Here is a 12,570-nt window from a genome sequence, read left to right as displayed (position 1 = left end):
CGAAATGTCTAACTACTACTTCAATCAGTGAATTTTTTACTGATTCATATTTAGAGAGTGAAACTTTCAAATTCTTAAGAAGTAAAAATTTCGGAATAAAAATTAATTAATCGATCATTTAAAAATACCGCAGATAATATCGAGTGCACATCGAATAGCGAGTAGAAAAAAATCTATTGGTTTCCCTGGATTTTCTCTAATTTCTTCCTCGATTATTTTATTTAGTACTTCCGCCTTTTCTAACATTGTATCAGTAAATAGATCCACGACACCAAAATGAAAAGCGGGTGTAATGATTTTTCTCTGATGGAACCATTTTTGACCTGCACGATTCAATTTGAATAAAAATTAAATTATTATCATTTTATTAAAAAAATTATGTATTTTTATTTGAGTCATTTTAGTGAATATTACCTGTCGAGGTTAAAAGAGCTTTGCCTAACCAGGGGTCGAGACTGTCATATAAAAAGGACTTCTGGATATTTTCTGTACTCGGAAAAATGATCTATAAATGGGAAAAATAATCAAAATATAATTTCAACTCGCTGCAATTTTATAATCTTAATTTTATGTTTAATTTCGGATTTTAAACTATAAAAATAAATGCGATTTAAAAAAATGCCTAATTTTAATTTTTTAGTTGGTTAAATTATTAGTTAAAAGTGTTTACCTCCAAATGGCGTGGTTTACATATATGAATTAGGACTTCATCACCAGCTATTGGAACCATCATAATTCCATCATATTTCAGCACCAAATCACAAAACCATTGTAATCGATCTAACACAATTTGTTTTAGAATCATTTATTTAATTAAATTTGAAATTTTTTTTTTAATTTTCCAAAATTTAATTTTATTTTGGTACCTTCAGGTTTGAGTTTGAGAATTTCCAAAGTTAGTGTTGGAAATGGATATAGAGAAGGGCCCGGAATTTTATTGATAACGAGAGAGAATTTGATAAATTCGTAGATCCAAATTGAAATTTTGCAAAAAATTATGACAATCACTGTTATTGCGAGAACTACAAAAGGACTCATTTTTCTAAATTTTCACAATTTTGTTCACCTATATAATCTATTCACAACTAAGCAAATTAGTTCTTTTAATGCTCTATTAAATATTTACTTCTACAGTTTTATATAACATTTTGATGCACCATCACTATCTTTCGTCTGAAAACGTAAGGCTACATCTGATATGGACATATGGAAGAACTGATTTTCTTCTCTACGGAGGGGGAATCAACATATACATAAGATATATTGACATATATGTATACACACGTCCATATGACTCATTTGATTCAATCATTACAAGAATACATATGAAAGATTCAAGGGAGAATGATATTTGAACGAGCATTCGAAAGATTCATAAAAAGTTATAAACTCAATACAAATTTCGAACTTAACATTGAGCGAAAAACATTAAATAGACGCCTTATACGAGTGATTGCTTTAACTAAATACAATACACATTAGGGTGGATCAAAAGCGCTTTTTTTCTTTAGAGGGAAACGATCCCCCCAATTTCATTCTAAATCCCAAAAAAGAAATTCCCTAATTTTTATTTTATTTTTTTTTCGATTTTAACAGGTGCCGGTTTTGTATTGAAGTTTCCCATGTAAAATTCTTGGGGAAAAATCACTTTTTTGACTTTTTGAAATAATTTTTTAGGCTTTGAAAAAATGTGACGGGAAAGTATAGGGGCTTTTTCAGAATTATCCAACGAAGAATTTTATGTATCAGACATATGGGTTTGACACCTCCAACACACCCTCATGAATACCTGAAAACTATCGTTAAACGAAAAACTGTCAATTCTTCATGAAATCGACCATTTGAGAACTGCATTCTCGTATTTTTTCAGTTAAAATTATTACTATTGGTCTAGTGGAATATTTATTATCGTTGGTTAATTAATGAATATTTATTTAAACAAATGAAATTTGTTTAAATATTTTTTCTCGAAAATTTGCTGAATATTTATTAACATTGGTTTATTAATTTGTAATTGTTTAAACATATGTACTTTGTTTAAATTTTTTTTTAATTCGTTCTTTTCCTAAAAATTATCACTATTATTATCATTTTCAATTATTTAAACAAAAGAAATTTGTTTTAATAATTTCGTTTCGATTTTTTAAAAATAAAAATTATTACTGTGGGTCTAGTGAAATATTTATCATAAATAATTAACTACTGATTAATAATTAATTTAACAATAATTAATTTATCAGTTATATTTTGTTTTAAGTTTATTGTTTAAATGATAAACAATGAATGAACGAATGTTCATAAATATTCCACTAAATTAATAGTTTTAATTTTTAGGGGGGAAACCGAATTTTTGCGAAAAAAAATTATTTAAACAAATTCCATTTGATTAAATAATTCAAAATTAACCAATGATAATAAATATTCTACTTGATCAAAATAATTAATTTTATGTAAAAAAAAGACGATAATATATTGTTCAAAAGGTTGATTTCATAAAGAATTGACATTTTTGTTTTAAGGGTAGTTTTCAGGTACTCGTGGGGGTGTGTTAGGCGTGTCAAAGCCATATGCCTGATAGATGAAATTCTTCGTTAGTTAATTTTCTACAGGCCCCCATACTTTCCTGTCACATTTTTTCAAACCTTAAAAAATTATTCTAAAAACTCAAAAAACTGATTTTTCCCCATGCATTTTACATGGGCAACTTCAAGTCAAAACCTGTTAAAATAAAATAATAAAAAATTAGGGAATTTCTTTTTTCGGATTTGGAATAAAATAGGGGGGGGGGAGGGGTCGTTGCCTTCTAGCGTGCAAGACAAATTTGCCATGCATTTTTGGACCACCCTAATACACATAAACTCCGCAAGTTTTCGAGAATTCTTTAGATTTAGAACAAAGCGTCACTTAACACGCGAACTACAATAAAGAAATGGAAGGCCGCTTCACGCGCGTGTCTTAGCGCGATTATGGCCAATTAAAACTGAAATTCAGTGAGGGTAAATCTAAATTTTAGGTAAAGAAAGCCTAACATGTTATTTTATGTTGCTTTCAACTTACTTTTAAAAATGTATATTGAAACTTAAGTGCATAGTTTACTTTATTTCAGCCGAGAAATGCTTATTTCTTATTTAAAATAAATACTTGCCATAATTAAGATTGTTTGGATACTTAAATTTAGTTGCTTTCCTAATTCAAGTAAAATCTGAAATTATGTCGAATATAACTTAAAGTATTTATTTTTATTGTGTATTTCCTTATGGCCATTAAAACAGTCAATTTTTTAATTGATTTTGCATTAAGTTTCTTTCATTTTTTTATTAATTTTTAAAATAAAACTGACACAGATTAAAAATGATTTTTGTCGAAAAAATGGACAATTTTCTGATATTTCTTTACGTAATTCAAGTATAATTATTCAAATTACATGTTATTGCGGTGCAATGCAATGCGGAATTACATTGAAAAATTGCATCATCATGCGAGTATAATCATCTTTATCAGCTTACTGTTAGAAATATTCTGTAATTTTCCAAATTATTAAGTCACAAAAGCAACGGTCAATTTCATGAATTTTTTATAATTCCACTTTACCTTCTTTTCAACTTTTGAAATTTATAACTGAATTTTTCACAAAATTACGAAACTTTTAAATGAATTTTCCTATAATAATTTTTCGAAATTTATCATTTTATAGAACATGTAACATGAGAAAAGTTATTTGTTTCGATTAATTTATTCATTTTCTTGTCATCAGAACATGCACATTATAATAAGTAAGATAGATATAGTCATAAATTATATTGAGTACATGGAGAAAATTTGGTCAGGAAACTTTACCGAGCTTTGAAGTATAATTGGGATATATGGACCAAAAGGAGAATGTTTGACATTATTGTAATAATTTGTGTCTTGCGAAAAGTTAAAGAATAAATGTCAGTTCGGTAAACTTTAATAACGCAGATTAAATTTTCCAAATGTACAGTAAATATTTTCAAAAGTAATCATTAATGCACATGGTGTAAAAAACTATTCTGTTACACATTCAGGAAAAATTGGATAAAGTTTCATGCTTGTTAAATAATGTTTGCAAATGTAAAGTCAAGCAAACTTTAAATTATGCAGTGACGTTAATTCCCTTAAAATCGGTTACAGAATGATAAATTTCGGTTATTCTTTCTAGGTAAAATTTTATTATTTTAAATGGATTCTAGAGAAAAATTAATTTTGGTTATGTTATAATCTTCTATATACTTTATGAAAGTTTGTCCACTGTAAGCGAGCTTCTCATTTTTTTACGTTAGACTTTATTCGACAGTTTGGTAAACCGATAGTCACGCAGTATCTTCCAACACCTCCACAATTTCTCAGGATCGTATGCAAGTACTGAGCACCTCGAATATATTCAACAATTTTCTAATTTGGAAAAAGGTGTTGAGTTTTCAAATTACTTACAGTCCTCATTGTCATTTTTTATTCATTGATAAATATTAGTCTGTAAAATTGCAAAATAATATAAGATTTCATTAAAGTAAACTTTCACCTTTTCTTCCGTTCAGTAGGATAAAAAAATTGTTCCCACGCATTTAGTAGGAAAAACTGGGTTTAATAGATTAATGAGGAAATTTATTATTTGTAAGAAATGAAAAAAAATTGTTCAGTAAAATAAATTCTTTATATTCCTAAAACCTTATATCCTCGTGATCATCACTTTTTCGTACCTTATTCCTTTTTGAAATAAAAATTTGCAATTAAAAATTTTAATTGTTGATATCTTGAATAGTTAATAATTTTTAGGTATTGAGTGTGATAAATGAAAATCCATAAATGTCAAAGATGGTCAAATTTTAAAAAATATTCTAAATATCGAAAAAATGTTCACCATGTATTGGCAATATGTGTACAAACTTCTCAGTAAAATACGTAATAATCAGTTGAATGGATAAGACTGCATAGGTAGAAAATTAAATTTATATATTTCTATAAAATCTCACAGAAAATGTAGTATCGGCGAAGTCAATGAATCTAGCCACTCCTTCGATTTAGAATTCAAATGGTAAAATCAAAATTTTAGTTGAATAATGCAGTATGATTTAATTGAATTGAAAAATAAATCAATTTAATTAATTATTAGCCAAAATTATTCAGACAAATTAATTGAATTTTTTATATTTTGCAAATTGGTACTTATTCAATTTGGAAGAATTAGAATTTAAAACTTGACTTATTATTTTTAAAATCATTCAAATTTGAGAATTTTTTAATTATTTTTAAAATCATTCAAATTTGAGAATTTTTATTCATACATCTTTAAAATTGAAAAGTTTTTAATTTTTCAAATTAAACGTTGGAAATTATGCAAGTTTCACCATTAAAACAGTTTCAATTCTGATGATACACAATAAAAAATTCTTCAATTTGGAAGATGTAGAGTTGAAAACTTGAGTTTAGATCTTCGAAATTATCCAGAATTTTTATTTATACATTTTTAATATTGTAGAGTGTTTAATTGTCAGTATTTAAAATTAAATTATGTAAAAAACATTCGAAACTACATGATAAATTGCACATATTAAAAATTAAAGTATCTTTAATTGCAAAGCTTGAATAAAGACTTATTCCAAGAAGAGATATTCAAAATTTTCTCAATTTATGTGTGTTATTCATATTTTCATATACATAAGTTTCATGCAATATAATTAATAAATTGTGTAAAGCATGTTAACTTGCATATTCGATTTAATTACTTGAAGTACTCGTACTTCAAGATTATCATCGATTTTTTTCCGGTATCCCAACTGTTACGTTAGCTGAGGCTTACGTCGTAGGCGATAGAACGCGTTAAACTTCGGTTAGGTGGTTCGAAACCCGTCGACAGCGTTTTCGATTTTTAATAGCGTTAATATTGTTAAAAGCGTGCGAGTGTATCGTATGTAATGTATTATAATTTAATGTAATTGTTTAAGCTAAATTGTGTATGTGTATGTGTACAAGATTGTATTCTGATTGGCTGTGACTGACTAATGTGTGTATGTAGATTCTATGCTGTTGATTGCGTATAAGTTCTTTTTTATTTTCAGAAGTTTACGGTTTACCAAACTGGTTAGTAAAGTTTCTCGAGCGTCAGTGATGCCCTCGTGACTTTCCTGTAAACCCTCTTATATTTTTTACCGAGTCCTCGACATTGTTTTACCCAACTTTTCATTCATTTTTATCTAACGTTTTATATATTTTATAATTATGTCTATTAAAATGTCAACTACCAAGTACAGTATTTTTAAAGTACAGTTAGTAGACATTGGTATTAATTTGTCACACTTTCATGTTTGTGAATGATGTATTATCGAATTTCATTTTACCCAACTAGAAATGAAACTGTATCAAAGTGTCCATATGTCCCGAGTTTACCCAACTGAGTTTGTTAAAGTTTCTCGAATTATTTTTCTCCGTAATTTATGTTTGGGACAGGAAAATGTTGAAGCCTCAACAGGGCTAACGTTGAATGAACAAAAATATGCTTTTCTCGAATCTTAATTGTTAAAACTGTGAGCAAATGTTGATATACTTTGTTATATGACAATTTTTTTATCATATACACACTACGAGGTATATAACAGATAATCACTGTGCAAGAATATCTTGTCATACAATAAACAAAGTATTAAATGAAATAATTTCTGTTGATTCAACATTATTTCTGCCGAGGCTTCAGTTAGCTAAAGTTTCAGATATTAGTTAGGTACTTATCAGACGAATATAATATTCTTGATCTTTGCTCTGAAATATATATGTACTTAAATCCACCAAAAACATATATGACGCAAAAACCTGGCCAAGTTGGATTAAGTAAATAAGTTGTGAAATCAAAGTTTGATAAGAAAAATGAAGAAATAATAATTAACATTGATTGATTACGAGTGTTGAAAAATAAATGTTTTAAGCGTTGTTTAAAAATTTTAATTTAAGAAGAAAATTTAGAAAAATAATTTCAATATTCGTAGGTAATCAGTCAATATTAATTATTGTTTTTTCATTTTGCATGGCCAAGTTAGAATTATGTTAATTATATGGAAGTATAATTAGACCGGGAAAAGGAGGCTATTCACTGATACGAGTATTAATCAATTAAATTTTATAGGATGAAATCTATACAATATTACAAACTGATGATAATATTATAAATTCTTAAAACATATAGTCGTAGAAATTTTTCGGATCGCAACAGATTTTGCTGCAGCCGTGCGCAAAGGTAACCCAGAATTTTGGAATTAGATAAATACACAAGAAAGATGAATTTTCTATCATTTAATATAGATTTTCAACAAGAGAGTCAAGCTTTTAAGCTAAACATTCGAAGTTCTTAGACGATAGTGGATTTTTAAAACCATAAAAGACGAATCTTTAACAAAAATTATAATTCTATATCAAGAAAGATAAATTTTTAACAAGATAGTTGAATTCGCAACAAAAAATATGCCACTGCGCGCGCAGCGCTTCGCGCTAATTTTGAGTGCGCCCATGGCGCGCGGGTACGTTCTCGCGCTCGTTTTCGTACGTTTCATGCGTATACATTAACTACATTTTTTCAAATATCAAATATTGATAATAGATTTTATGCTTTCACGATTATTCATTTTGATAAAAAGAGATATTTCGGGTTTCACTCGTGTAAAAAAACTACGAATTGTTTCCCGACGTTTCGTGAACATTGCAGTTCACATCTTCAGGGCTGACCTGAAAGTGAGGTATCAGGTCAGGTCATGATGTTCTTACTTATACTTTCTACGATGCCTGTGATTGGCCAGAGCGCCCTACCGTGGGGACTGGTCGAACTTGATTGGCCAATCAAGTCTTTTTTTAAAAGTCCGGGAGAACGGAAAGCCAAATCGGATTGGTATTATATCCATTGTCCCTATTGATGTTATCAGGGTGTTTTAAGATTTCGATTGCTTCTCTATGTTTTCTTGGAAATTTGTTGTGTATTTTTGCAATGACTGTTGTTTCATCAAATAAAATGTTATGTCCTGTTTCGATATGATGTTCAGCTAGTGCTGATTGCGTGAAATGTTTTAGCCTGATTTTACTTGCATGTTCCTTCATACGTTGGCTCAGCGCTCTCCCGGTTTCTCCAATAGAGACTTTGCCACAAGAACAAGGGATTTTATATACTCCTGGATCACTAAAGGGTGCCTTTTTATCTTTAGGGTTATTTAGTAGTTGTCCTATTTTTGCAGGTGGTTTAAATATGATTTGGATGTTCTGTTTGTTGAGAATTCTTCCTATTTGTTCTGTGACACCTTGGATGTAGGGTAGAGTGGTGGTCATTTTTCTCTCTCTTTCTTTCGTAGGTTGTGTTGACTTGCTTTTTTGAGTGTGTTTTCTTATTCCTTTATCAATTTGTTTGTTTGTGTGATCGTTCTGTATTAGGATTTGTTTAACGTTTTGTAATTCCTTTTGTAAGTTATCTTTGTCTGTCATGGAGACAGCTCTGTATACAAGGGAGTTGATGATCGATTGTTTTTGAGATGGGTGATGGTGGGAGGAGGCACGTAAGTATCTGTTTGTATGCGTGGGTTTTCTGTAAACTTCATGTCCTAATGTGTTATCAGATTTTTTGTAAACTAGTACGTGCAAGAAAGGCAATTTTCCGTTTTGTTCTATTTCCATGGTGAACTGGATATTAGGATGTAATTGATTGATAAAATCGAAAAACTTATTTAGTTCATCTCGTCCATGTCGCCAGATAACAAATGTGTCATCAACGTAACGGAACCAGAATTCTGGTTTAAGTTTGGCTTGGTTAAAGATTTTAGTTTCTAGATATTCCATAAAGACATTGGCTATTACAGGTGAGATTGGGGATCTCATTGTTGCCCCTGAGGTTTGTTCGTAGAATTGGTTATTGAACGAGAAGTAAGTATTATTAAGACATTGTTCTATCAAAGGTACAAGCTCGGAAGGGAAGTTTGTGAAAGATTTAATAATATTAATTGTATCCGAGATTGGTACTTTCGTAAAAAGAGATACTATGTCGAAACTCACTATGATGTCTTGGGGTTGAATGTGAATCTGTTGTATCTTTTTAATAAAGTCAAATGAGTTTTGGACGTGAGTGATGGAGTTTCCTGTAAAAGGATTTAGTTTTGCAGCGAGGAAACGTGCTAGGTTGTAAGTTGGCGAGTTTATTGCGCTGATGATCTGTCTGAGTGGAATGTTTTCTTTGTGGATTTTTGGGAGCCCGTAAAGTTTTGGAGAGATGGAATTAGTAGGAATTAAGTTACATATTGCTTGGCTGTCAAGTTTAGAGTCTTTGAGAAGAGTCTTTGTTTTACTGACTATTGTTTTTGTGGGGTCCTTTTTAAGTTTTTTGTATGTATCGTCAGTTAGAAGGTCCATGATTTTGTTGTTATAGACTTCTTTATTCATTATTACTGTTGTGTTGCCTTTGTCTGCAGGTAATATTATAATATCTTTATTTTGATTGAGTTCTTTAATTGCTGTTTTTTCCTGTTTTGTTAAGTTTGAGGATGGAACTTGAGCTTGGCGTAAAATGTTGGCTGTGCTGCGTCGTATGTCATTTGCTTTTTCGGATGAAAGGGTATATATTGTGGATTCTAAATTGCTGATAATTTCTTCATTTGGGATTTTCGATGGAGCTACAGCAAAATTATGTCCTTTAGATAAGGCTGAAATCATTTCATTGTTGAGAGGGTGGTCAGAGATGTTTTTTACTGTATTTGTTAGTTTAGTTTGCTTTACTGGAAGTAATTTGTAAGGTAATTTGTAAGTCTTCTATTCATGTATAAGAAACGTTATAAAAAACGAGATTAAAAAATCAGAGATCGAAAATTTGGGCGATTACTTTACACTCTCATGAATGAGAATGTAAAAAGTAAAACTTTAGACGAAAAAGTATAATTTTCTATCCAAAAATCTATTTTCTACCCAAATAATTGAATTTTCAACTTATACCACAGGATAAAGTTAAAACCAAAAATAGTGAAGTGAAACTCATCTATAGCCCTAATTTCGGGGCTGACGGTGGGTGGCAACTAACTCGTTATAGCCTGCTCCGCTTTTATTTGTTCACGCCTGAGTCACATCCGCAGTTTCCGCACACCCCGCGCATCACTTGTTACACATACAAGTGGCGCGGCATTTTCAGCTAAAAACTCTCATAAAAAATAGCTTCAAACAAAAAAAAACAACGAACGTTCAACGAATTTGTTAAATTTTCAAAAAAATACATGAATCATAAACAAAATTATGCACAAAAAGTTGAATTTACAACAAAAATATGAATTTTTAACGAAGCATGTAATAGTTTATATTTCAACAAAACACATGCAATTTTATTTAAAAATGATTAATTTTCAAACAAGAAGGTTAGATTTCTACAACAAAAAAAATAAATTTAAATCAAAAAGTTAAAATTTTCACTGAAAAGGATAAATATAAAAAAATGGAATAGTTTAATTTTCGGTTTTAGAAATTTATTTTCAACCATACATTAAACAATTTCCATCAAAATAGTTAAATTTTCAACCAAAGAGATGAACCCTCAAGTAAAAATATGCATTTTCAACAAAGTAGTTGAATTCTTGACCAAATAATAATTGAATTTTTAACCAAACGTTACCCAAAACATAGTTGGATTTTCTAATTAGCTTTAAGTTATAAATTTTCTTTAAATTCGTAACTTTTTTCTACTTGTATCCCCCCTCCCACTTTTTCTTTTGGGACTACACCACTGTTAGCACCCAAACGTTTATAATATCATGGTTTACATTAAAATATTAAGGGAAAAGGTATCATACAAATGTTCTTATCTCTATTGTTTCATAGGAAAGAGATACCCAAAATGTACATTATCGGTTAGACCCAAATTAATTTTTTTCGTTATCAAAAAATTAATCATTTTCGAACATTTTCACTGATAAAGTGAGAAAAAGATTAATAAGTGCCTGTATGCTGCTCAATATGTAAGTATGTTGTTATCTTTTTTAAGGTCAGCTAACACTATACACCTACTTGGTCCCTACCTTACTTAAATCTACACAATATATGATTTATATAAAAGTAAGTACAGGTTCAGATTTTTTGCTCATCTTGGAGTAAAATAAATTGGATTGCCCCCATGAGGTCTTAAAACAAACGTGGATTGCATCTTCGTTTCGGCTTGAGTTCTCGCACTTTTGACCCTCCATTTTCTTAAAATTTCTGCAAGAACAATTTTCAGTTCTACCATTGCAAACTTTTGCCCTATACAATTTCTGGGTCCAGCACTGAAAGGAACATAGGCATACGGATGTCTTCCTTTAGAATTTTCAGGCAGAAATCGATCTGGATCAAATTTCGAAGGATCAGGCCAGAATTCTGGATCTCGATGGGTTGTAAAAACGTGCATGGTTATCTTACTACCTGCCGGAATTACAAATCCGTCTAAAAAATGTATTTTTATTAGTTTTTAAAATAATTTTTATCTTCCAATTTTATTTAGAATAGCTGTTACCTAATTCGATTTCTTCAGTTAATACTCTTCCAAGTCCAGGGACGGAGGGATTTATTCTGAGGGTTTCTTTAATCACCCGATCGAGATATTTTAATTCTGCAATTTCTTTCATAGCGATCGATTCCTTTGAATCTCCAAAGACCTCATTCAGTTCCTGATGGACCTTCTCCTGAATTTCGGGATTATTCCCGAGATAGAAAATCGTCCAACTTAGTGCCACACCCGTCGTGTCGTGACCCTTTAAGTATTAATTCGGGAAATATACCAATTTAAAGAAAAACAGTCTGTACGTCGGAGGGTAAATGTGAGCATGTAAAGGGGAAGGATCAAGGGCAGGGGTTTATTTCTAGATGACGAAACTCAGACGTCAAATGTTAGTAGCCACTGGTAATTAGGGTAGTACTTATTTTACAAAATCGTATTTTTTGTTCTTATCCCTCTTGTTTTACTTGATTGCTCAAAAAGTGTTCTCCAAATTTGAACGAAGTCGGTAATATCAACCCGTGCCCCAAAGATCGTGAAGTTTACCATTGATTTAACATGACAAAAAGGCACTTTATTTTTAAAATGTGTGATTTAAGATTTAGTATATTTAAATAGAAAAACAATCCAATGTAAAATCCGTTTTTTAACGTCCAATAATCAAATTGACGAAATGAATTCCTGAAAATAAAATCAAGAATCTAACGACCAAATTTGGACAACCATCACAAAATGTTCCCATTGGAATCTGAAAAAAAAGGAATACTTCTCTCCCCTCCATTCCCACCAAAAAAGAAAAAAAGAAAAGAAAACTATTCATCTTTACTTTGGACGAAAATAAAAAGGAGGAAAGAAAAATGAGAAGGCAACCAAACAAATCCACTTCCTTCTTTTTTTATTTCTTTCGTTCTCCTTATTCCCACAATCATCAAATCCCAATAAAAAAACATTTTAAAAATATATATAATAATCACCAACTTTTCGGCACTAATACAGCACCCTTATCAAGGCAAAAAAATATATAATATAAAATAAAACAAAATAAAAATAAAATCAAATGAAAAAAAATTATATAAATA

General features: G+C 30.0%; 1 protein-coding gene across 2 annotated transcripts; it reads right to left on the bottom strand.

Annotated features, from left to right (window-relative positions):
* Nucleotides 1-10,591: 10,591 nt before the first annotated feature.
* Nucleotides 10,592-12,109, bottom strand: LOC117176180 (cytochrome P450 4C1-like). 2 transcript variants are annotated; one of them, XM_033366279.1, is made up of 2 exons: nt 11,510-12,109; nt 10,592-11,418 (listed from the first exon to the last, which is right to left on the bottom strand). In XM_033366279.1, the coding sequence occupies exons 1-2, from the start codon at nt 11,619-11,621 to the stop codon at nt 11,102-11,104; spliced, it is 429 nt and encodes a 142-aa protein (XP_033222170.1). In that variant the 5' UTR covers nt 11,622-12,109; the 3' UTR covers nt 10,592-11,101. The 2 variants fall into 2 exon arrangements, with proteins under 2 accessions (XP_033222170.1, XP_033222169.1); XM_033366278.1 differs by having other exon boundaries at nt 10,592-11,439; nt 11,510-12,103.
* Nucleotides 12,110-12,570: the final 461 nt, after the last annotated feature.

Source organism: Belonocnema kinseyi, chromosome 7 (genome assembly GCF_010883055.1).
Source record: "Belonocnema kinseyi isolate 2016_QV_RU_SX_M_011 chromosome 7, B_treatae_v1, whole genome shotgun sequence".
NCBI lineage: Eukaryota > Metazoa > Arthropoda > Insecta > Hymenoptera > Cynipidae > Belonocnema > Belonocnema kinseyi.
This window is presented reverse-complemented; position numbering and strand designations above follow the sequence as displayed.

Bases quoted from the DNA above. Each gene is read 5' to 3' on its own strand.
- LOC117176180 (XM_033366278.1), bottom strand. From the start codon at position 11,621: ATGAAAGAAATTGCAGAATTAAAATATCTCGATCGGGTGATTAAAGAA. The intron at 11,440-11,509 runs GTAACAGCTATT...TACATTTTTTAG, and splicing joins AACTGAAGAAATCGAATTAG to ACGGATTTGTAATTCCGGCA.